Genomic DNA, 27,762 nt, shown 5'->3' with positions numbered 1-27,762 from the left:
TAACTAGATTGACAATACGATCTCGTATTATATATATATATATATATATATGATATATATATATATAGATATATATATATATATGTATATATATATATATATATATATATATTATATATATATATATAATATATATATATATATATATATATATATATATATATATATATATATATATATATAGATATATATATATATATATATATATATATATATATATATATATATATATATATATATATATATATATATATAAGACTCTTGCACGCTACCTTCTTTTTGTTCATACATAACAGCAAGCAACTAGCTAATTCTTATATCTAATTAAGTTCTTGAGTCTTTGGTAAACACTTTACAATATCTCTTCAGTTTTAAGCTGCCTGCCACAATTTTCTACTTTTGACCAGAATTGTTTAGAAGAAAAACTTCATATATTTTATATATATACAAGCATAAATTTATCACATCGCCATGATTCACATGTATACATCGAGCTACAAACGTCCTTTAATATCCAATTGGCTCTACCTCGGAAATAACATATTTTCATAGATGTTAACCTTAGGGGAATTTTTTAGTTGATAATAATTTCGTCCTCTAGTGGGTTCGAACCAGTGTTTTCCCAGTTGATAACGTCACTGAAGTCCTGATTTCTCCTTTGTAAGCTGGGCGCTTGTTCGATCCCACAAGAGGACGAAATTATCATCAGCTAAAAAATTCTCCTTCAGTTAACATATATGAAAATATTCTAATTTCGAAGTAGAGCCAATTGGATATTAAAGGACGTTTGTAGCTCGATGTATATATATATATATATATATATTATAATTATATTTATAATATATATATATAATATTTATTTAGATATATACATACACACACATATATATATAATTAAATATATATAATTATTATATATATTATATATATATATATATATATATATATATATATATATGTGGGGTGTGTGTGTGTGTGTGTGTGTGTGTGTGTGTGTAAAACAAGCAAATATTAACCTGATTTTCATAATTTCAAAATATATTTTGTCCACATCACGGAGTCACCTATTTCTTTCAAGAAACAACTCCGTGCGGAACCTGATTTCATGCCGAGCAGACTCTACCATTGGCGTCGCTATGGGGGTCCCAGGGTGGCCTCCAGGGGTCCCTGTCAGATGCTTTGGTCCATGGGTGCCCGCAGCAGATTATCCAAGAGGGGGGCAAATTTTTTTTATATTATATCATGATATAGATAGACTATTATATAGATATATATATATATATACTATTATATATATATATATATTTCATCTCCGATTTTGTTGAAATTCGCAGCCTTACGGGAAGTTTCAAATGTGACCCGTTTCCGGCTTTTATCGTGTCCAGACTTCTTGCCATTGGGCTTCAATGCACAGATTATGGCAAGATTGTCGAAATAGGCATAGCATAGCTTAGTCATCTGAATGATAATGAAGCCTAGAAATCACTCATATCATGAGATATCATAAACGATGACACTAGTAATATATGGCGCTTCAAACCCTTGATATTTTGAGGAAGAAATTTCCATATACTGAGATGTTTATTTACGATTGTGGAATAAATCACTATAAATAATTAAATTCCGACTAAGAAAGCAAACTGCAGCTTTTCCTCTAAAAAATTCATGGGTAAATAAAACTTGGAATGTTAATTCTTTTATATTAAAATGACTCACATGAAAAATAATACAGCTGCATAACAAGAGTGCAAATGCTGAAATGCTCTATTAGAGACCAAATAATTTTATTTATGACGAAGTTTTGTTTTCATTAATTGTAAGTACTGTAAGCCCCAATAGTTGTTGAGTTATTGAAGCCTTAATGTAAATACATTATTTGGCTTTTTCCAGTTGGGGTGGGGGGAGAATTTAAATAGCTTCTTTGTTGAAGCCCAAATTTACCTTTAATTCTCTGATTCACCATCACAATCATTCATTACAGATCTCTCTCCCTCTCTTTCAGTTAAGGGCCAAATAATGTTTTTGCGTTAAGATTTCAATAGCTCATCAAATGTGTGTGTGTGAGAGAGAGAGAGACCTGTAGTAATTGATTCTGATGGTGAATGAGAGAATTAAAGGTAAATTTGGACTTTAACAAAGGAGCTAACTCCCTCTCTCAGCGTTTGAGTAATTGAAGCCTTACTGCAAAGACATTATTCGGCATTTAACAGAGAGAGAGAGAGAGAAAGAGAGAGATCTGTACTAAATTATTCTGAAGGTGAATCAGAGAATTTAAGGTAAATTTGGACTTTAACAAATAAGCAATTTAAATTTTTCTCTCTCTCTCTCTCGGATGTTGAGTAATTGAAGCCTTACTGTAAAGAGAGAGAGAGAGAGAGAGATCTGTGCTAAATTATTCTGATGGTGAATCACAGAATTAAAGGTAAATTTGAACTTTAACAAAGGAGCTATTTAAATTTATCTCTCTCTCAGATGTTCAGTAATTGAAGCCATACTGTAAAGACATTGTTTGGTATTTAACAGAGAGACAAAGATATCTAACAAATAATTCTGCTAGTGAATCAGAAAATTAAAGGTAAATTTGAACTTTAACAAAGGAGCTCTTTCAATTCTCTCTCTCTCAAAGTTGTTGAATATCTAAATCTTCTATGGAGTGAAGTGTCAGATCCCTCATAGAAGATGGGATATTCTTATGCCATAACCACTGAATTTAACAGCTGAGAGGATTCTTTATTAAGCATCCAGTATTCAGGACACTTTACTTAGGGTTGGATACGAAGATATATATATAATTATTATAATATTATTTTTATATTATAATATTATATATATATATATATATATATATATAATATATATTATATATAATATATAATATTAAAATACATATAAATAACATAACATTAAATATAAATAATATAATTATATATTAGAATGTATATATATGCATATAATATATATATTCATGAACATACATAAATACAGTAAATATATACATAATATTATACAATAATATAATAGTATATTATATAATATTATATATCATATATCTAATTATATTATATATATCTATATATATATTATATATAATACATTAATATATATATTATAGTATATAGATATGCATATATATATATACATAATTATATTAATATAACTATATAATAATATATTATATATGTGTAGCATATACTATTCATATATATACATGATATATATACATATATATATATATATATATATATATATATATATATATATATATATGTGTGTGTGTGTGTGTGTGTATAACCTTTATTTAGCTCCATTTAACTACATCACTTCGTTTTCCTTCCATTTCACAATATACTCCTTCTGTTTAAGTAAATTAAAGGTTGCATTATGTGTTGTATAATATTTGTGTACAGTATATAACTGCATTGTTCTTTCCAGAAATATTTGAATTTAGCTGAGCAATTATGGAACTAATGAAAAAAAGTCAGTGTAACTTACTGTATTTTATCTTTATTGCATCTTGCCTTCGCTTAAATTATTGGCATCGCATTTCCACTGCATATTATATATATATACGTATATATATATATATATATATATATATATATATATATATATATATATATGTATAATATATATATATATATATATATATATACATATATATATACTTATGTATGTATAATTTATACATGTATATATATATCTATAGTATATGCATATATATATATATATATATATATATATATATATATATATATATATATATATATGTATACATGTATATATGCATAGTATATGCAGATTACAATATAAATTACAATATTATATAGAATTATATTTATAATTGTATTATATAGATATGTACATAAGTAATATGCATATATAAATAATACATAGATGTATGATATATATATATACATATATATTAATATATACATAGATATATAGTATATATATACATGTATATATATGCATGTGAATATGCATATATATATGTGTATATATATATATATATATATATATATATATATATATATATATATATATATATATATATATATATTAGGATTTCAGGGGGGTGGGGGAAAAGTTCCCCCTCTTGCCCTTATATGCGGGCGCCCATGCTTTGGTCCCCCACGTTGACTTTATTTTTTTTTAACTTTAACCCGTTTGCCGTTTGTCGGTCAAAAGCAGATATTCTCGCCCTAGCGATAATGTCCTACGAAAGCGACTTTTAACCACAGCTTTACTAATCCTACTACTATTATTTTCCTTCATTCACATGGATATGCTATACATTCATGAATAGTACATTTTACTATAACAGGATTGGTACATTAGTTTTGTGTAATTTTCTTTGCGCCCCCCCCCACCCCCAATTATATATTGGTCCCAACTAGGGACCCCCACTGATGGAAGCCCAGCTTTGCCACTGGACTCCACCTGTGTTTCAGAAGAGATTCACGAATATTTGTTCCAGTCTCGAATAGTAATGCCCACTACAGATGGCTCGAATGAATATTAATGTCATAAATCTTAAGTTATAATGGCTAGATTATTGGCATGATGAAGAATAAATTATAATTACTGAAATATCGACACGATGAAGAAGGAAAACGACAAAGCATCCGTGAAAACGTTGAGGCAGTGGACATCTTAGTAGGTCACAAATGTAGGTCCGTTCACTTGGTCGAGGGTAATGATGCTCATTACCGTTAATTTCTTGAAGACATTTCTCTTGTCAAAGGAGCAATTACCTTTAGGTCGCTGATTACATCGGGGCCTTTATAAGACTCGACTAGTCCGTCTTGGATTTAGTGTCTTGCAGGATCGCTTCCGAAGCTCAGTGATTCCCTTTCCCTAGGCGTATTCCTAACAGACGTCTGAACTTGGAGAAAACGTTACCTCGGGTTTTCTGACTCACCGGTTTCCGTATTCCAAAGCTTTTCTCATAAAAAAACAAAAGAGATAAAGTCTCTTGTTAACCTTTGTCCAAAGGGAGAAATAAAATCACCATGAAATTCTCAGGAATTACTTCCATCGAAAGCTCGTGGTCCCTCGTACTACAGTTGTTAGTTGTCTTCCACGCCTGGTCTCTTGTGAAGTGTATCAAGACCAAGGAAACTGCTCTGGTTACAGATGTAGGTAAGTACTACTGCGTCGGCGAACTCCATGTGTGTGTGTGTGTGTATTTACACGTTTTTAAGAGCTAAGGTTAGATAATATCAATAATTCTTAACAAGAAATGCTATGGCATATGTAAAATTTCTGTTAACTTGAATGATTGTCAAGTCGTGAAAACACCATACAGATTGTCAAGCCTTCTGCTTTCCGCTCTTCAGTATCTGCTCAGGGGATATATTTCACTCAAAATACTGTCAAGTTTGATATTTTAGATAATGATCCTTGTCAGCCAAGTTACATGTCTTTCATTGGTAAATTCATTCACCTGATGCATTTTTTTTCAACACGAAATTAAGAGCTTGGTCTTATCGTTAATTTCTGAAGTTTCCAGACCATTCCAGTGGTACTTCGACCTTGACGGCAACAATATAGTAAAAATCTCAGGACAGGCGCGTGCACTAGGACCTAGCCAAATAGGGAGCCCCTCTATGGGTTTATCCTTTGGTCTACTCTACTCATGGTATATAAAAATTCGCTCTCAGCATAATGTCTTATAAGTGAAAATCAGGATAGAACCTGACGAATAAAACTGAATATGTTCATTAAGGTAAACTTTTTGATACCTGCTGCAAACTCACATCATCTAACGGTAACGACAACAACCATTCCCCAAAATAGACCATTAAAGACACCATTTTCACAATTATTCATCTGGCAAAGTAAAAGGCATTCATGGGAAAATTTCCTTATTTCTATGAGACAGTTGTGTAATTATATTTTCATTGTTAGCTAAATCATATTTTTGCGTTGTTTTGGATCATCGAGGTTTTAAAACATGCCATAATCACTTATCGAACCGGTAGTTCTAACCATTGTTGCAAACGATTATCCAGGATTCGCCAAAGGTTCTCCCCCCACCACTTACGACTGTGAATTTATTTTCAACCTGTTTGTGATATTCAAGAGATAAGTTGTCACCATGTGTTCATTACGTATATTACTGCAGTGAGGACGTACCCTTAGAAGTAATGGTCTAAAACGTCTGCTGTTTGTCGATGTGAACATTAATTCCCATGGCTCTGAGACTGAGAACTGTATTCCGGTGAATTCAGGCCTAAAAAATGAAAAAGCTTCCTCATTAGTAGCAGTACCCAAATGTCAAGTCTATTTCAGGAAAGTAACAATTGGATGAATAACATCATTTAATCGGTACCTATTTGTAGGTTGACAAATTATGCAGCCATTCCTTTGATCGTACTTCCTTAATATGTTAACTACACCGATGGCATCGATATTACCTGGAAGAAAAAAAAAAAAGTTTCATTCTGATTGTAAATTTGTATTTCAGTAAACACGATGCTACTTCAAAGGCTAAAAATTTCATCTGGGTATATTTCTTTATCTCTTATTCAGACAACTTCAAAAGCCGTGTAACATTAAAATAATAATTATAATAATAATGATAAACGGTACGTTAACAACCGGCGGATTTTCTTCGCAGGCCGGGGAGTCAATGATGTCCCCAGATGGTTGGCAGAGAACGACCTCGGAACCTCAGTGGCTAAAAAGAGGGCAAGACGTTTCGTCCCATTCCCAAGTGGAAGCAAAGTTACAGTGAGTAGCGACAAATAATGTTTAGCATGTCTCGATGAATATTCTGTGATGAATAAAGCCTTGGAAATAATTAGAACTATTTGAAAGTAATGACATTCCTAATTCTTTTATCTGTTGCACTTCAAGATTTGTAGATCTGGAGATTGTGATTGTGATTGCTTTCAGCTTTTAGGATCAACGAAGTTTCAAAAATCAAAATAATCGCTATAAAAATTACTCTACAGTAGTCTAATTTACTTATTAGCAGACATGTAAAATCTTTTCCAGATTTCTTCAAAATTTATGACCTATAATATTTTTTAGAAGCATTACAAGGACACTAAATTTATAACTGTCCTAACTAACAGCACCCCAGAATTCGTTTGGCTTAAAGAAGGATTTGTGTTTTAGAAACAGGTTCTTATTGTAGAATTTAATAGATACCATTTTCCCTTCTCAGGTAACGTCTACCTTAACCGTGCCTTTGGAAGCAATTAGCTCCTCGAGTGACATGGAAATGGTGAATACCCTAGTGTTTTTGCTGCCTACTAGCAGCACTGTGAGTGGAAGAAACTACAAGAGCAGCAAAGGCGAACGCCAGCACATCTACTCCCAAATGGAAAACTTTCTGAACGAGTAAGTTGATTAGCAATTTGCTTCTAATTCTTGTCATCATGTTTGATTGACTTACATTCCTGAAAAATATTTCATTTTTAGTAAACAAAATATTTCTTTTTCAGTAAACAAAAATTAGTTTTTGTATAGCAATCAGTTATGCATTGTCCTTGTAGGTCCAATTATGTGAAATTCCACAGTGATGTTTGCTGGCGTGGGGAGGGAGGTCTACGGTGACTGCGATTTAAATTTTAAATAGTGGATGGGATTTGAACAAGGGTGTTGACTGATGTTGGTGTAATAAGCAGTCTGCTGACATTACTAGAAGCATCTTGCTACTTCGGTTGGCTGGATAGACTGTGGTATTTAATAATCGTTAATCTCCACAGATTTTGACCCCACTATCACCTTTTACCATGGTAATGACTCATACACTTGAAACTTAAACCCCACAAGTACCTTCACAGTTTATAGAATTACATCCTGATATGTAGCCAACGCATTGCAGCCCATCGTCAAAAACTTGAGTCGATCTCATCGCCTGTAGGATGCATGCATTTCCAGTGATTCAACACCGGGATAAAAAAATAAAATAAAAAAGTCTGCACATACTCGTTCATTTCATTTGATGACAAATAGTCTCTTTCAAGATTTTACTTCTGGCTTGGATGGGATACATTTATTACAAAAGGCTAGTTTAGCTACAGAATAAAAGAAAAGCTGCTTTCATACGGCAGTTTTTTTTTTTTTTCTAAAGGCCTGTCCACACGAGCGGGCCTGATCTGCATGCTCCGGGGTTGACGGGCAAATTCTGGCAGGCTTATCCGTGAATGTTGTCCACACGGGTGAGGCGATGGAGAGGTGGGCGTGCCCGACGATGCCAGTAGTGTGTTCAGTGCGGTACGATAAACACGGTGCCTACCGCAAAGAAGAAGATATTGTGTAGCATGATAATTGCTTTGTGTGTGATAAAAAAAAAGAGAATATGGTGCAAAGAATGGCTCAGTAAAAGAAATGTATATGGTTAACATACGTCTCCCACGGTCGAAGCTCAAGCCATCGGGCACCACCATGGTGATTTTGCTACAAAACCCATCGGGCAATTTGACGGTTTGCCCGTCAAGTGTGCCCGTTAGAGGGGAGGTCCACCGATCAGGCCCGGTCGTGTGGACAGGCGTTAAGAGAAGGGCAAAATTGATTGAAAGGCAATGTGTTTGCCGAGTGGCTGCCCTCAGTCAGGGAAAGCAGCCGCTTTTGGCCGGAGCAACTGTTGGTTGACTGTGGCTCAAAAATTTATCCGTATGCACGCAAAAAATTAATTAGTATTTTGACATCACATTAATACTGATTTAAAATTACAAAACATTTTATGTACTTTTTGTGGACTGTAAACAAAAATATGTCGTTTACCCTGTTATTCTTTTATGAGTAGCATAATTAATTGCTCCTATTTGTCTAAATTTAGGGAGCAAGTGTCTTTCCGTCACGCCTGAGCCATCATGGCAGACGGAGAAGTGTGCGCGCAGGTGTGTGTTTTCTTCTTCTTCTTATTTAAAGTGGACTTTTTACTTTCAGCATGGGTTACAATGGACACGCATGCACACTGCGCACTCTCTGCGAAATAGCTGAAACGCCTTTCGAGCAGGGCCTCTACGGTGATATTATCAACCTCATTTTGTCGTGAGTTTATTTTCGTTGACCGTGGGCTATTACCAGTAACAACTTCGTGATATCTGTACGACGTTGCAAATTCACAATGTTTTGTCTCCTTAAATGCTATATGCAAATTTGTGCTATCAAGTATGGTGGGAATTTATTTTGCATTTCATTTTACAGGGCTTCTGTGAAACCAGAACCGAATGCCGTTTACGACGAGTACATGACAGCTGAATATTATGGCCAAAACTACGGCAACTGTGCGGCCATTTACACGTCCTGTCCCAACTCGGTTTTGGATGTAATGTCTAACGCCTTCTAGATAAAACGAGAAGAATCGGTAGCCTTTTACTCAGGAAAACTCTTCCGTAACGTCCAACTTAATCCATGGAGAAGGAAGACCCACCTCTTAGAAGAGAGATTGTCAGTGTATCATAATTATTTATTTACAACTTTGGATCTTTTAAATTATTTATTTATTATATATTCTTGTAGTTACAATTGCTGTGTTCATGATATGCAATACAAGTGGTAAGTTATACGACAGACTTTTCTTATGTGCAATAAAACCAAACAATTAGAGGATCTCCGACAAACTAGGTGGTATCCAATTACTATTTATAAGGAAATATTCTTGTGGGGTAAAGCTTAAAGGTTCTTGACCTGAAAAGAGCATCCACTGCAGGCTAGTGATGGGCAAAACTCATCATTTTTGATAGTCGATTACTTTGGTGATCAGTAATCGATTACTTAACGATTACTTTCACAGGAAACTAGTACATTACACGTACTACTACAATATAATAAAGTCCAGAGGTCCTCCTTGGTATTAATTTATACAATTATAGTTTATTTCTCTCTCCCTAAGCCAAGAATCCTTGAAAATTATAACAAATGAGGAGTGGCATTGTCAACAAGTCCAAGTTTAAACCTATATGTATTGTGTTTGTTATTCCATTATGCACACAAGTAAATATCGATAATCCATTTATTTGAATAATGAATTAAGAAAATTCTCCGAGTCTTTCCCTAAAATAAAACAAATGAATATTTTTATTCTTTATTTTAATGAAGATTATGAAGAGCTAGCTGGTAATAAAAAAAAAAAAAAATTCTCTAAATGAAAAATAAACGTCTCAACTCTTAAAGAAATAAAAAATAAGTTTGATACTTCTATTTAGTTTATAAATTTTTGTTTTTAATAAGAACATAGTTAATCATTTGCTACAAGAAAGCAAAATAAATTTTGAAAATCCTTGTAAACTAAATATAAATGCAGTGTTAGACTCCCCTAACGGGTATTCAACAGAGAAATTTGTCTCTTAAAAAAATAGGCGGTAATCGGCAACTGAGATTTTTAAAAAGTAATCGGTGTAATCGATTACGCCCACCACTACTGCAGGTGGCAATCATGGGGCACCCTGCTATCTATTAAGCTTGTCTGCTTTCCACCCTCTCCGAATTATTGCTTCATAATGCAGCTGTGAGATTTTCCTCCTTTTACGCTGTCGCGAATTACAAGGCGACTTTATTATCAGTTCGTGCCAGATGTAACAGGGCGGATAGGCCTACCCTATAGTCTCCAGTCCGTGCGCAACGACAACTTGACTAAAAAACGTCTGAGTCTTTACAATCTTATTACAAAAAATAACGTATCTACTCTCATACTCATACATTAAACTTGCACAGCAGCAAAGGGGCCGTATAACCCTTACGTTAGGGCAATGGGAGGCGTGGTCACGCGGGGACGAGATTTTTCAAAAGTACACAAAAACTCATCTCCAACAAAAAATGACACGGAAAACATTATGCAAAACATTGAGCCAACAATGGCAAAGATTTACACAGACTACTTACAGGATTGCATGTCACTCACAACTCCCGAGTGGAAATATTGTAACAAGGTTAAACTGGAGCTCACCAAACCCCCATTCGTCTTTGTTGGAATCTCGAGAGAGAAGGGCGCTCATGACGCTGATGAGCGAGTCGTGGGATGGCGAGTTAGCCACGGTCTAGATACAACTTTCTATCTGGACCTTGGAGTTAGCCATTTTCTCGTAATTTTGAAAAAATCATATATAAGGACTTACTTCCTTCTAATATGATAGAATTAAGACAATATAATCAAGTGGACATTCTGTGGGCTTCAAAATTTATGAAATAATAAATTTATCGAGAATAACGAAACTCGAGCAATAAACATCTCGACATACACCTTCACACCTTTTATTTGATCTTATTTTTATCTTATTTTTATCTATTTATTTATTCATTGTAAAAGAAAGTAACTGAGATGGCTTTGTCTGTCCGTCCGCATTTTTCAGTCTGCCCTCAGATCTAAAAAACTACTGAGCTAGAGGGCTGCAAATTAGCATATGTTGATCATCCACACTCCAATCATCAAACATTCAAAATTGTAGCCTTCTAGCCTCAGTACTTTTTTTTTTCTATTCAATGTTAAAGTTAGTCATGATGGTGCCTCTGGCACCACAACAACATAGGCCACCATGCCGGCTGAGAGTTTCATGGGCCACAGCTCATACAGCAGTAGGTATACCGAGATCACCAAATAGATGTATTTTCGGTGTCCTTAATTATGCGCCGTTCAGAAATCTCGATTGCGCCGAAGACACTTCGGCACATCTCTTACTTGTTTACTCTCGATTTCCCTTTCAGCAATGATTGACCTCATAGGTCACATAGCTTGGCCTTTGGCCAAAAATACTGAGACTGCAGTTCTTGGATATCAACAGATATGGATTATGGCAAACATGATGTCATCCGCCAAGTGTGTGGAATGGCAATTGTTGGACAAAAATGAACTACCACTTTCAGATTTTTGTCATGATAAAGATTTTGAGAAATTGTTGGAATTCAAAACTGATCAGTATTCAAGATAAAGTAGGAATCAGCGATCAACGTCATACAAGTATTAATATCATATAACTTACTTATTGTAGAATGAAAGATACAAAGGCAATATGAACTTGTTTTTGTCCATTTTATAAAGTACCAAAATCAAGCAAAATAATTCTGTACTCAGCGTCAGCCCTTACTGAAAAAGAAACACTAAATTAAGCTAGGGTGTGATTTTCAAATTGGGTCATAACAACAGCGTTGTTGTTTGTTTCCCCGGTTGAAGACTACCTACCTACCTGCCCTCCCATCCCAAGCTCCGCCTGTCTTTTGTCAGAGTCGGTCCCAAATATCATAGGAATACCTAACTGAGGGACCAGGCCGCATCAACTTCAAGTGTAGTTCAGAACTACAGTGTCTTCCGAGCGCCCGTATAGTTATGATGCTGATAGTGCATGTGACCTCATCCCCTCTAACATCATGGGCCATGGACAAAAGAGGCAAGTCAATCACTATGAGTTTTGAAGTAAGATATAGTTTAGGCATACTAAGTTTACTTTGATATATTTACCATGGTAATAAAAAAAAACTTTGCCAACGACGGTAAAACGAACGATTATTAATTATTGAAATTCAAACTAAGAAATGAAGAACAGTTATTGGCACAGATTCAGTTGGTTTTTCGTTTAGTTCCCACCACTGTCGACAACGTCTTCTGCATGGATTTCGCCAACATTAAACCTCCTATCTAGTCGTTTTAATATATCGATAGAAATTGCAATCGTGCGTAGCGACTACGTGCAAGGCCACAGAGAAGGCCTGTCCGATGTGACATTATGATGACGTCGACTGTATTATTACCCTATGGCCTATACATTCACAGACTATACCACAGGTTGAGTTTTACGGCCTGTTTCTCCCTCTCTGGCTCAAAAACTGATGCTGCTGTGGGGTTCGCAGTTTTACAGACGAAAAAGATTATTATGGAAGAATGCCTACATATATTCCACTGAATTGGCAGGAATTTCATTGGCTCTGTATAAAATCCATAAAACTCCCAGCAACAGTACACTATGTATAGTGATTCAAAAAGTGCTATTCAAGCAATAGGTTCGTTTAATTATCATCACCTTGCTATTAAAAGCAATACAAGAAAATATTCACAAGGATATCAAGATATCCTTGTGCTGGACACCAGGCCAAGTTGGAATTGAGGGCAATGAAAAATTGCTGAAAAATGCACAGAAAGCAGCATTAAACATATTTTACAGACTCTAAAAATTATTTTAAATATATTTTAGATAAATCTGGGGAGACCAATGGTTATCACTTGAAAATAACAAAGTTAGAGGGATAAAGACTACAATTATCCCTTATAAGAATTCTTTACAGAAGCACAGAAACCATGGGGTAGCTTTGTGCAGGCTGCGTAATGGCCACACAAGGTTAGCCCATGACTTTCTTATGTCTAATCAACCTCCTCTAGAATGTGATAACTGTCAAACCAGAATAACTGTGAAACACATTTTAACTGAATACTCTAAATATTCACATATATTAGACATAAATACTTTGGATCATCTCCTAGAATTCATGATATTCTAGATGATGACGACTCAAATGTTTGCCTGGCTTCAAGAATGGAAGGTCCAGTGCTTTCCACCAATCTTGTGGGAAGTATATTTCAATCCATATTTTGTTATATAGCTTTAATAAATATTGTAAACTGTTTGGGTGAAGGTGTTTCAACATTTCAAAAGTGATCATATCTTCACCAGGGGCTGTGTTGGAGCATGTTGACAATGCCGATAAAAGTTCATCCATGGTAAAGCAATCATTGTATGAATAATATTGATCACTCTCAAAAATTTAATTGACGAACCTTTGGAGATATTAATTAAATGTTCTGCTAGGCAAGTTGCTACCTTTTTAGGATCATATAACAGTTTGCTGTTAATTCTCAAAACTGGGACATGGGACCGAATGTGCTTTGCTAGTATTTTATGTATTTTTTTTTCATTTCTTACTTAGGGTGTATCTTTGCACACACACTTTAGGTAGTTACACCAAGATTTGCTTTGTGCTTCATTAAATGTTTATTTTGCTACAGCACATGACCTTTTATAATCTAGTATGTCATCTGAATCGTTTCTCGACTAATTAGATTTTCTTTGGGCTTTATTACGGACCTTCTTTGCTTTTTTACATTCCTCATTCCACCAAGGAACTGGACATTTAATCTTTACTTGTGCTACAAATTGTATAGATGACTCTGCAGCATCAATTACCAGAACTAAAAACATAACCAGAATAGTTTCTATGCCCAGATTATTATAATCCCATAATGGAACTTCTTCGTGCATTCACTAAAATCTTTCCAATTGGCTTTATTAACATTAAATTTATTAATTGCTATCTCTCCAGTGAAATTCAGAATACTAATTAAAACAGCAAAATGATCACTACCACACAAATCATCATAAGCGTTCCAAAATTATTTGTCTGCTAGATCTTGTGAGCACAAGGACAAATCTATGTGAGAGTAACTTTTTGTTCGTTGGTCAAAATGAGTTGGTTTGTCCTCATCTAATATATGGAGTTGATTATCAATAACAAAATCAAGTATAATGTTGCCTCTGGAGTTTGATTTTACATTATGCCATGATAAATGTCTTGCGTTGAAATCTCCTAAAAGTAAAATTGGTTGGGGAAGCTTCTTGACCAAGTCATTCAACTTTTCCTATATTATTATTTGGACTTAGATATACAGAGCGAATCGTTATAAATTCCTCTAGTTGAATCTGAACTGCTTAGGCATTTATTTCAGATGAAAGATCATATATTGTGAAAGTACATCTTTTCTAATGAGAATCATATTACCTTGCTGATTAGCAGAGTGAGATAGATAAGATTTGCAAAATTTATTTGTAAAACTGGAGGAAACAGGTAAAAATGTTTCATTGAGGCAGATACAAATTGGGCTATATTCATCAATTAATTTAACTCAGACTTGTTTTTGTTAATGCTTTGAATGCTCCCTTGCAATATAAATGAGGGAGTTTCATTATTATCTTAAGAAGTGAATTTTACTTTTCTTCGGTCTTATAACCCTGTGCTGAGAGATCTGTGTCCAGTTTTGTTTTTGAATTGGAATGTTTGATAATATTTTTGTTGCTGTACCTCGGAATTTTGCTTCTAGCACCTTTGCTATAATCTGGTGGCATAGCATAGTCTCATACTACTGTCTTATATTGTTTTATGTTTGGTTTTCTTGTAGGTTCCTAATTTCTGTGAAACTATTTTGGATGAATCATTTTCTGAAGGATGGATGGATGTATGATATTTAGGGCTAAAGCCCAGGCACTGGGGCCAAGAAGGCCATTCAGCGCCGTAATGAAGGTTAAATAAGTTGAATTATGGTAAATGAATTAATGAATTAGTGAAAGAAATGATTCATAAAATTAGATGTGATTAATAAATAAATTAAAAATATGAATTTTAATGAATGGAGTAATATGTATTAAAATAGTTTAATGTCTTTAAAAATCTGTATATGATATAAAAAATTTATCTAAATATTAAAAATTTCTATACACTTTAAAAAGGAAATGAGAGCAGAAATGTCTGCTTCATCTCCCAAGATATTTGAGAGGGATTTACCCTGGAAATATCTTTCCCTTTGGTTAAAATATCTGTGGCAAACCATCAGAATATGCTCCACTGTTAGTATCTCGTCACAGTAAGCACACACTGGTGGGCTGCTTCCTTCTAAAATAAACTGATGGGTTAAATAAGTGTGCCCAATCCTTAACCTCGTTAAGGATCTGCTCGTCTGTCAAGCTGGAATGACGAAGGCCACGGCTGTATATTTTTCCTAATACTTCTATACTTACTGTTATTGGCAAGAAGAGGAGAAGTCCACCTTTCTTGCCATTTACTTAATACAAAAGACCTAATAGGACCTTTTAGGTCTGTATGAGGCAGTTTCCTAAAGGTTGTTTCTGGCAAAGCGCTGGCAGCTTTCGCTTCCCTGTCTGCAGTCTCGTTTCCGTGAATCCCCACGTGAGAAGGAACCCAACAGAAAAGACTGACTTACGCAGACAATATATACGAAAAGCGACTCCTGAATCTTTTAGATTAAGGGATGAAAGCTATTAAATCTTTTGATAGCTTCTAAAGTGCTTTTAGAATCGAGTATATGAGAAAATTAGTGTCACTACTTTGAAGAACTAAATCTAAGGCAGAGACTAAGGCTGTTAATTCGGCAGTAAATATTGATGCAAAGTCGGGTAATTTAGCTGTATATGTTTTAGGGCTGTTGCCTTGTATAATAAGGTGCCCTATGAGGTAATGTTAGACTTGCGATAATCTTACGCTAAGTCGGTTGGTATTGCACTTCCATATTCATGGGAGTGTCTTGGGGTTTGTAGATCATTACGAAGTCGGTATTGTCTTCTTTGGTTATGACGACGATTGTGTTAAACTCATGATGATTCGGCAATGAGGTAAGGTTCTTGTAGAAAAACACGAAAGTATAAAAAATATATATATTCTTCTGAGTTTACATGGTGAAGATCAGGTATGATTGTACAAGTCTTCTAATGACGATAGCTTGATCGCTTCTGCCAATGATGATGGCTAATTCTATTCTCTCTACATGATAAAGCTTAGGTAAAGAGATACAGGTCTTCTAATGACGATAGCTAACTCTATTCTGCCCTGTCTACCATCCCTGGTTACAAGTCATAAAGGAGCAGACAGTAGCTCGAACATAATGAACATACAATCACATGACATAGTTTACATACGAACATACAATCAAAATGAGACACGCTACATCATGTAGGCCGTTTGAATTATAGGTTGCGGTAGTTGTCTCAAGCAGGGAGCTTGGACTAATGTTTCAAAACAAATGAATGACCACAGATGACGGCATGTCAACTTAGCCTACATACTTTATTGTATATGTCATCTTTAGCGTCTCTAGTCTGATCACATTCCTGCAACAATCTGGTTGACCTCTCTAGTTTTAGTCTTTTATATATATGGACTAACATTCCATATTTTTTATTATGTAATCATTACATAAAAGCTCGGTCAGCTACCAAAACCAAACCCACTGAATATTACTCAAACTTGACTTAGCATTTGACTTATAGGAGTGTGATACAGACACTATGTGAATATATATAGATAATAGAAAATACTTATAAGTAAAAAAAATTCATGGTGTACACAAATACAGATTCAAGTAATAAAATATTAGACATAATATGCATATGATATTCGTAAAAAATAGTGATCACGTGATATATACTGATACAGTTTTTCACTTCATCTCATTAAGATACTATGCTACAGAAAATACTAATATATTTCTGATAACATGATAAATATCATATTTTAACTGATAAAAATTTCACATATGAATTGATAAAAATTATTAATGTTTATGCTGATTGATTCGTTGATTTTTATGCTAACTGTTATATATCTGCAGTTATTGGTAAGATAAAAGGTAACAGATTGATTATAGGCTACCTGATTTGTTTATACATATGTATATGGATTCATATAATTATGATTAATATATGTGCACTTTAAATAGATTCCTATTGCGTACACGCAAAGATATATTTCGATTATGTTATTTATGATCATTTATATATAGGATACATGATACTTTATATATAGGATACATGACCGAGGTTATACTACTACACATTTAACTAGCGTTAGCGTTCGAACAACTTTTCGTCCTTACACAGTTCCAGACAACCACCTATAGCAAATGAAAAGGCCAATTCCATATGGTTAAAACAAGGGGAAAATTGCCTGGCGGGGTCCAACGTTCTATTTCGGCTCATACTTATTCTCTGCATCCTAAGCCACATGATTACGTTTGCGATGAATAAAATCACCCCCAGCACGAGTCCTTTGCCAGCAAAGTAGAGTTGAATATCCTTCGGTCGTAATTGTCGGAAGTATGTCCCTTTTGTAGTCGATTTCCGACAGCCGCCGGAGCGTTCCGCATTAAAACGAGATTAACGACGGGATACGGTGTCGGTCGAAGAAGTCCATGATGGTGCTTATTCCTTTCACATTGTAGGCGGTTGTTACTCGACAGCCGTTCGTCCGCAGCGAACGAACAATTTTTTGAAGTTACGATGTTGAAACTCTCGTACTGCAGGATACTGTAACCAGGTTCCATTAATCAGCCTGCAAGTGAATTAATACTTGTCACGAGGGCAAAGTAATTCAGACGACATCCAAAATACAGGGGGGGAAGAAAGCCATTTAGAACAGACTTAACCACATGAATTTCGCTGATATTTGTGGAATTCAAAAGAGTCAGCTGTACAAACTTTTTTATCCATGGCATTAACAATGAGTGAACCTATCCAGGTCTATGATGACTGTAAAAATATCCATAATTATAAAAAATAAACAGATATCAATACGAATCCCAAAGAAAATTTCGATATTACTGGTAGTAAGTTACTAAGACAAAGAAGTGGAAAACGGAGCTATTTGTAAGATTGCCAGGCACATAAGAGTCAAAGAGAATATTAATCATGATTCTGTATTTCTCTATGCAATTGAAATTAAGTTGGGATAAAATGTGATCCTATGTGCCCCATAACAAAAGTTTCATATTCAAGTGTTTCTCGAGGTGCATCCTCTGAGGTTGATTTTAAAACTTTATTAATAGGCAGGCGATGCAACGAAAGAACCCACTATGTAACTAATTCTATATAAACTTTGGGTTTTTCAAGAAAATGTGACATTTTTCCCATGAATGGGATTTACTTGAATTGTGATAGACTAATGTTGCAAGTAAATTTTTCATATACATGTCTTGATTACCTTCTTTAAATGTCCGTTTACCAATGTCATAAGCTAAATTATTGACTCTAATTGTCTATGAGGTTCAGAAAAAATTAATTCATTTTGTTGTTATAGAAATTCTATTTGCTTATTTTGTTTATTAATTTTAAAACGATTGTGAGTTGCATTGCATCACACGGATAAGAATAGGTTATGTGGTATGTCATGTCATCGTGACCTATGAACCACATGTGAAGTTCATGAGCTAAGCATTCCTTTCTCCAGTCAACCTGCTTTGCAAGCAGTTTATTGAGGTTATAAAGAACAATGATGAGTCGGCAGACGCGACAGGCATCTTCTAAACTGATGACGTTGTCACCAGCTTAAGAGTTACGTTACTTGCTGTAATAGATAAGACTTTAGTATTTTTCAAATGATATTTTTTTGTTTTAATTCTCCACCCACAAGAGAAGAATGTCTGAAAAAAAAACAGTACCAAAATTGAACAATATAATATTAGTTTCATGTTGGAAATCTGCATGATTGTAAATAATGTAATACATGTTAAATTAAATATTCCTTATTCAAACTAATGAAAAAGGTTTCCATACAAATTCTTATATATATTTATTCAGCCCTGTATAAGATTCATATAGGATTATTCCATAGATATACATTTTTCACTTCTAGACTTCCTGACTTTAAAATCTCTTTTATTTTATTTTATTTTATTTATTTATTTATTTATTTATCATATTTATTTATTTATTTATTTTGACTACGAATATAAATCACCGGACAGACAATATGTCAGTAGGTTTTGATATGTATTTGAACTTTTAGCTTATTTGTCATTACTAAGCGTTAAGTTAGAGTTCAAATCTTTACGCAGATTTTATATTTGGATATTTAATTGGAACCTATGGTTTATGTTTTGCTTATTGATTTTATCGTGATTCCTTTTTTGTTACAATTTGTAACCCTTCCGACTTCTTACGGAGTGTATTATATTGACTCCCCTTGTATCCATATTTTTATTTTATTTTTTATATTGATTTATTATTTATTTTATATATATATATATATATTTGATACATTAATGGTCGGCTTGAATATGTGGAAAAGTGTTCTAGCGGCGTACCGTATAAGGCTACTTGCGGTATCATTTCTATAGATATAAGATAGGAATGATAAAGGTATTTAAAACCGCGAGAACCGCTATAATCCAGTTCGGATCCAGTATCACGAGTTGTAACTCGTAAGACCATTGACACTTTCTTATTTATCTCTTATTCTACCAAACCGATGACTGGGTGATAAAATATATTATTGGGTTTTCTTAATGGATAGGAATTCACACAACGAGTTATGGAGATTATTATTGATTTACACCACCCGAGTCACAGATTATTATGTGTTGAATTCCATGTTTACTGATTTAGCACTCATAAATATTCCTAACGCACTCAATTGCGGTGTTTGTTTTTAGTGCTATTAATTCTATATAACGTGTCAAGGAACTATTAACACTAAGAGGTGTTTATTTCCTCTGTCAGACTCGTAATTCTGTTAATAATTCTATGTATATTCTTTCAAGGATTGATTTGGCACAGGATAGGCCCCTAACTGACAGGTGTCTTAGTGTATCCCTTGTTTTCACGACAAGTGTTACAATTAGTTATGTGCTTTTTATATCTGTAAGCATTGTAGGCCAGTAAAACAGTGATTTGGCTTTCTGTGACATAATAGGGAACCCTGGATGACGGAAAGCAACCAGTTTAGGACGATTGGTATGAAAGAGATTATTACTACTACCTGGTCGTTAGTCACCTGCTGTGTTCTTCGGGTTTTCCTTGTCACGGACCTACATATAATATTACATTTGATTACATAATTCTGATACACATACTTTAAATATACTTTTGCTTTAGGGTTCTGCTCGAAGTGGTTATTGGTTTGCTTAGCCGCTGACCCTGTTTCCGTTCGAAGTGGTTTATGTTTTTTTGCTTAGCTGCTGACCCTGTTTTGTTCAGTTTGTAACAGTTCTGCACTCCAACCCAGATATTCAATGCTCGCGATCTCTTCTTGTTTAAGGATTTTCTTGTAGATACGGTTTTAACAATAGGCACGGTGTTTCTATATATATATATATATTTTTTTAGTTCAATTAATGGTTCCTTGCAGTATGGTGCGGGATTGCGGGATAATGCGTCAGCTATGATAATTGCTTTCCCAGGTAGATATCTTATCTTGGCTCCAAAGACCTGAATGATAATTTGTCACCGAGTTTCCTTTTGGACTGTGATTAAAGCCTTTGAAAAAAATCGTCGGTAAAGGACTCATGTTCAGTAAGGACTTTATCAGGATAGCCATAGACTATGAACTTAAAATGTACTGGTGAGTTAAAGATACCTAGCCCTTCCTTGCCTCCTTTACTGCATATTTACTTTCAGAGGGCTTTAGTTTACGTGAATAAAAAGCATATAGGAGAACTGTTTATCATATTACTGAAGTAGTACCCCTCTTACCCCTTGGTCTGAGGCGTCTGTTGCAATAAAAAAAAATTCCTTATTTAAATCAGGGATTTTTAAGTTAGGTGAGCTGCATTATTCCGCTTTTAAGATATCGAACGCCTGTTGATGCTTTTTTTTAGACCATAATAAATCTACGCTCTTCTTCGTAAGATCTGTTAAATTGGAGCTGTCATGATTGAAGAGTTACATATTTACGGATTGTATATACCCCTACAGCGCAAAAGTGCTGTATCCCCTTTTTACGTTAATAGGTACCGGAAGTTATGAATAGCCGACACCTTACCATGGACTACTTTAAGACCTTGACTAGACACATAAAACCTAGATAAACATGTTCGGTTTTTTTAAAAACTCACATTTAGATATTTTACTCTGAGATTATTTGTCTTTGTCCTCTGAGCACTAACTCTAGTTTATGTGGAATGTACTTCTAAGGTATTTCGAAAAAGATTAATAAGACCAACCATATAAGCATGTAGGGTATCCCCTAAAAGTCTCCAAACACTATATTGTAATTGGGGCGCAACGTAAGCCGGAGGTATACGTAAAAATTGATAAATGTCCCCTGAGTGTGCTGAAAATGGTGTATGAGGTACAATCACTTAGGTAATGGTATCTGGTAAAAGCTTTTAAGTAAGTCCAAGCTGGTGAAAAATTTATTCTAACCTTGTTTAAGCGACAGAAATCTACGCAGATACGCCAAGTCCGATCTTTTATGGCATGACGTTTGAGGGAAAAATTATATGGGCTTATTTGATTTCCTAATGACTCCTATTACTAACATTTTTCAACTTCGTCATTTATCTCTATTTTGAAATTTCATTGAGTCTATACAAAGGTACTATATAGCTTTATGTTTGTCCTTAGACCGTATTTTGTGTTAAATTACATCCGTTTTTTCCCCAGAGATCACTCGCTAGTGGAGAAACTTCCTGGTATTCAGATAAAAGATAAAAAAAAATTTCTGCTGAATCACCTCTGCTTGAATGACTTTACGGATATTACTTTAGATAGAGTATAAGAGATTCATCTACGACTGGTTGGGCGGGATTAAAAATTAGCAACAATAAAAAAAAATGCGATATTTATATGTATAGGTTTTGTGAATTACTAGATTAACTTGTTGCTGCGAGTCAACAGTGTCTAGGCTTTGTTCGCGGAAATCGTTATATTTCAGAGTGTCGGGAAGGATTAAAATTTCAGATCCCAGCAAAGTCTTTTTACACGCACTAAGACATTCGAGGGTGCATGCGTCTCGAGATTTTGCGTGCAAACTGCGACTGCGGTTGTGGGAGAATTCTGTTGGGTCATTTGAACAATGTTTACGATTTATGAGACAAAATGTATAATTCCTTAATATAAGTTATTATTTGATTAATTGTCTCTTTTTTGTTCAAACTGATTTTAATATGTTTGAAGGTTTATAGGGTTTTCCTTTGATAAACATGCCTTATTTTGCAGGATGTAAGATAATATTTTGTATACCCCTAGATGGATCTTACAATTACACTAGATACAGATAAATGTTTTTTATAACTATAGAGGTATCTGTAAGCGCTCGCTTATCCGGACTTCTCATTAGGGAAGTTCGAACAACAGACGGTGAGTCCGTAAATACAGGATATTACGTGTACTAAAGGAATAAAACAAGATATTCTAATTTTTACGGCGCGTACAGTCGGGCTTAATCCACCACTACTTATAATAACTTATGTATTAAAAAAAACTTGAACCTGCTCTGATTACTTGATACGGTCGTGTGAGTTCATAGGAAAAATCCTTTTTAATTCATAAAGATATTGGCATGCATGATCAACATCGCTTTTCCCAACCTGCTAGAGTCGCTTATTGTGTGGAATTTGCTATGCTTTGAACACTTCGGCAGTTTTGACTGACCCTGACCACTTGACTGGATGACACAGTACCCAAGTGCTTAAGCACGATTTGTTTGTTTCTGAAAGGGCTACTGTTTACCTATTTCTTTTTGTAATAATTATTGGATCCTTCTCTTTATTACCATCGGCAACGTATGTATGTTTTTAGCATTATGTTGCTGCTAGTTACATATAAAGCAACGAACGTATGAATGACGAACTATAAAGAATTGAGCGATTACTATTAAAATAAGTTATCTCTACTGCGTTATCATGTACTTGCTGTTGTTTACTTCATTCTTTGCTAAAATTTGAAATAGTGAAGGATCCTGGTCAGTGCATTTAGCCTAATGAAAGTTTTTTACAGACATGTTATTCCTTGCAATCCAGCCGTATTTTTAAAGTTAAGTTGAGTCATTGAGGTTCGATATTTTATATAACTCAAAAACTCAAGGCTAAAACTGCGATCGGGACTTTGCAAAGAAGCATTTATTGTCATGACCCGAAATAGTGTTACCTCTAATTTATCTAGATTTGTACGGGTGTTCCACTTGTTTTTGTGGGTTTTCTAATCACTACGGTGCCTAACGACCCTATCCATGCATCTGTATAAATACAGACGTCCACTGCGTAAACGCATATTCACTGTTTAATATGATTTGTTACGTAAGGGATTAATAATTACCCAAAATGATAAAATTAACATAGTATATGATTATGATATTTCAGTAGAACTTCTGGAAACAGACACTCAAAGATAAAAACTCGCAGTAGCGAAATCTCAATGATGTAGATAATTTCTGTAAAAAAAGTAAGATTAAGAATGTCTCGTAACTTGCAGCCCAACAGGAATAACGAAATTCGATCTGTAAAGGAAACACTCAAAGTTTACTCCAAATGAATAAAAAATTGTACTTAGCTTGCTTTTGTGGGAAGTCACGGTGTTCCGATAACGACACACGGCCTTGGTCCTCCTTCTGTTTTTAGCGGATGACCTGGTTTGGCTTCAAGTTTTCAGTTTTTTCCGTGCGCGTTGTTTCGATGATTCGAGCCCATGAACATCCGATGCTGCAGACGCGTTCGGTTTGTTTCTTGAAGTGCCAGAAACGCTCACTAACGATGTTTTCTTGAATGATTCTAATGAGAGACGAAGCTTGCGTTGCCGTGGGAAAAAGGACACGTCGGGTTTGTTTCTTGAAGTTATTCACTAAACGATGCTACTAAGTTGCTTGAAGAATCTCTTGCTTTCGTCGTCGTTGAAGAGTTCTTGTTGTTTTCTGAAGTTTCTCACTAAACGATGATACTAAGTTGCTTGAAGAATCTGTTGCTTTCGTCGTCGTTGAAGAGTTCTTATATGATACTTCATTATTCTGGTTTTTCTTCGGAGAAGTTGTAGAGTTCTTCTGGTACGCTGCCACCACTTTTAGGGCTGTTGCCTTGTATAATAAGGCGCCCTATGAGGTAATGTTAGACTTGCGATAATCTTACGCTAAGTCGGTTGGTATTGCACTTCCATATTCATGGGAGTGTCTTGGGGTTTGTAGATCACTTACGAAGTCGGTATTGTCTTCTTTGGTTATGACGACGATGTGTTAAACTCATGATGATTCGGCAATGAGGTGAGGTTCTTGTAGAAAACACGAAGTATAAAAATATATATATTCTTCTGAGTTTACATGGTGAAGATCAGGTATGATTGTACAAGTCTTCTAATGACGATAGCTTGATCGCTTCTGCCAATGATGATGGCTAATTCTATTCTCTCTACATGATAAAGCTTAGGTAAAGAGATACAGGTCTTCTAATGACGATAGCTAACTCTATTCTGCCCTGTCTACCATCCCGGTTACAAGTCATAAAGGAGCAGACAGTAGCTCGAACATATGAACATACAATCACATGACATAGTTACATACGAATATACAATCAAAATGAGACACGCTACAGATCACGTAGGCCGTTTGAATTATAGGTCGCAGTAGTTGTTTCAAGCAGGGAGCTTGGACTAATGTTTCAAACAAATGAATGAACACAGATGACGGCATGTCAACTTAGCATACATACTTTATTGTATACGTCATCTTTAGCGTCTCTAGTCTGATCACATTCCTGCAAGCAATCTGGTTGACCTCTTTAGTTTTAGTCTTTTATATATATGGGACTAACATTCCATATTTTTATTATGTAATCATTACATATGCTGTATCACCAAGGATAACAGCACACCCAACACCACTATCCGACTTTGATCCATCTGTATAAATCTTCACATAGTTGGCATGGGTAACGTCGTGCTCTAAAGAATTTTCCCCTAATCTCTTCTTCAGTACAATCCTTCTTCTTATATGGTTTCTTGCATACTAATGCTTCAGGAATAAGCCATGGAGGACTTTCTGGGATTTGAGATGGTTATCCATAACATCCTCATTCAGTCGAATTTGGAATGGTTTAGAAGCTCTTGTACCAGAGAAATTCTGCGAGTCTGTTTCCTTAAGTACTTGAAAGGAAGGATTTTTGGGAGCACTTTTCATTCTAGCCACGTACCGCCTTCTTAGATCAAGGGGAAGATGATCTGTGTCGACATACATGCTTTCAACAGGAGAGGTTCTAAAAGCCCCTGAGCATATTCTCAACCCCATGTTCCGTACAACATCCAATTCCTTTAGCTTGGTTTTACAAGCTGAGGAATAGATCTGACAGCCATATGCTGGGGTCACACATTCACGTATCACGACGGCGTATGCCCACGTATGTAGATTGTGAGCATCATCGCGGTGAAATGACCTTGAACAGCTGGTAAACAGGACATGGGCTAACGGACATAAAGCCAGCACTGTAAATTGTGCCGCAAATGTACACGCAAAGAAAGCAAGGACGGACGTCTACCTGAAACTTAATGTTCTATGTACGTCAACTTCACATCAAGACCACGCCCACCGTTGTGGTGCCGTAGGGTACAAAAGGGCGGGCCTGTGAACAGAGCTTGCCGTTCCGTAAACAATCATTGTAACAGCTAATTTCTTCGTTGTTTTCCTACAAATTAATCTGTTTTAGTTTTATGGTAACTTTTTGATAGTAGCCATCTGTAATATATATAATATGTAATTAATGTAACATCACAAATAAATGAACATAGGATAAGTACTATATAAGACTAGCACTAGAATTTTCTTGCTTCGATTTTACCATTCAGACATACACTTAGACTTATAAAAACTGTTGACTATGGACAATTTATATTTAAGCGATATAGAATAACATCTAATAACTTATCAAACATTCTTGGAAATAAATAGAAATTCTACCTATTCAAGATAATATTTTTTAGATGTACATAGGAATTCCTCTCAGATATTTACATTATTTGTTACACCATTATTGTAAGACTGCTATTCAGAAGAAATAAATATCTTCGACGTCTTGGCTATCCTCCGTCAAGGGAACGTTCTGTCCCTCGTCAATGGGGGTAGCTTCATGGAGAGTTTCCGTGTCGCTGTCATCAGTCAGAATCTCATCCAACTCCGACTCCTGTAGGTGGAAGTTGACATTTTCCTTGTCCTGAATGTCTGCAGGAGTGGTTGTAGGAGTGGCTGCAGGAGTCTTTTCGGGCCAAAGAAGGTCCTGCAAGATGTGACGTTGATGGTCCCTTCCTTGGTCGTTTAGGAGGTTCGGCATCTTGAAGGCCGTTGTGGAGAGTGCTTGAAGGAAACTGCTGGTCTCGGGAGACGGAAACAACAGCTGACCTGAGGGCGCCGACCTGACCTTTTATACCACGCTACAGCATTGCCATGTCGTACAGGGTTGTAAATGTGTTAATCGGTTTCGCCGTAGGCTACAGCGCAATTAGGAGGCTCCGTGCTTCGCCGCGGGGGCAAAGAAAACAACGATGGCGAACGATGCTGGTGACCCTAGCGCTTACCCCGCAGCAGTCACCGTGGGTCCCACGTGCAATGCCTGGAGCTACGTCAGGTGACAGTTTTGCGCGACCACCCACGACTTGCTTTGAACATTTCAAAACTGGAGTGGGCTACGGCGACCTAGTGGGCGGAGTTTAGCGCCCGGACGACCCATCACCGTACGTCTACGATTTTACGTATGTTTTACGTTTACATTTACGGTTTACTGACGTAAGCTGTTGCCAACTACCAATTTCCGCTCATGCGTGGGCGTGCGTGTGTTGATACGTGAATGTGTGACCTTAGCAATAGTCTAGCTTGGAGCGACACAGTGAGTCATATAGCCTTAAAAGGGATTTTTTTTATCAGTCCCCAACTAAAACCAGAAACAACCTTTAAAATATTCAAAGATTTTTTCACATTAATCTTTAGGGCATTTATGTGGCTGGCCCATGTTAATTTGTGGTCAATAATCATCCCCAGAAATTTTTACTTCACTTTCATAAGGAATGATAGATCCTTTTTAAACTAAGTGTGGAACTTCGTTCCCACACCGGCATCTGGTAAATCTTACTGCAACTGTTTTAGAAGAGGAGAATTTAAAACCATTCTCATCAGCCCACTTAGTAATTGCGTTAATAGACCTTTGCAGATGTTTACATACTGACAATGAATCATATCCTGTGCAGTATATTGCAAGATCATCAACAAAAAGTGAGCATTTAACAGGAGGCAAGATTTTTTCAACCACACTATTTATTGCCACTGAAAAGAGTGTTACACTTAAAA

The 27,762-nt window shown here is 35.3% G+C and overlaps 1 protein-coding gene across 1 annotated transcript; it reads left to right on the top strand.

Annotated features, from left to right (window-relative positions):
* The first annotated feature begins 4,798 nt into the window (after window positions 1–4,798).
* Window positions 4,799–9,526, top strand: LOC135217182 (uncharacterized). The gene is made up of 5 exons (XM_064252901.1): window positions 4,799–5,142; window positions 6,623–6,735; window positions 7,175–7,350; window positions 8,905–9,009; window positions 9,166–9,526. Exons 1-5 carry the CDS (start codon window positions 5,013–5,015, stop codon window positions 9,305–9,307), a joined length of 666 nt encoding a protein of 221 aa, XP_064108971.1. The 5' UTR covers window positions 4,799–5,012; the 3' UTR covers window positions 9,308–9,526.
* Window positions 9,527–27,762: the final 18,236 nt, after the last annotated feature.

The sequence above is a fragment of the Macrobrachium nipponense genome, chromosome 7, assembly GCF_015104395.2.
Source record: "Macrobrachium nipponense isolate FS-2020 chromosome 7, ASM1510439v2, whole genome shotgun sequence".
Classification (NCBI taxonomy): Eukaryota; Metazoa; Arthropoda; class Malacostraca; order Decapoda; family Palaemonidae; genus Macrobrachium; species Macrobrachium nipponense.
Note: the sequence above shows the minus strand (reverse complement) of the source record. Positions and strands in the feature narration are given on the sequence as shown.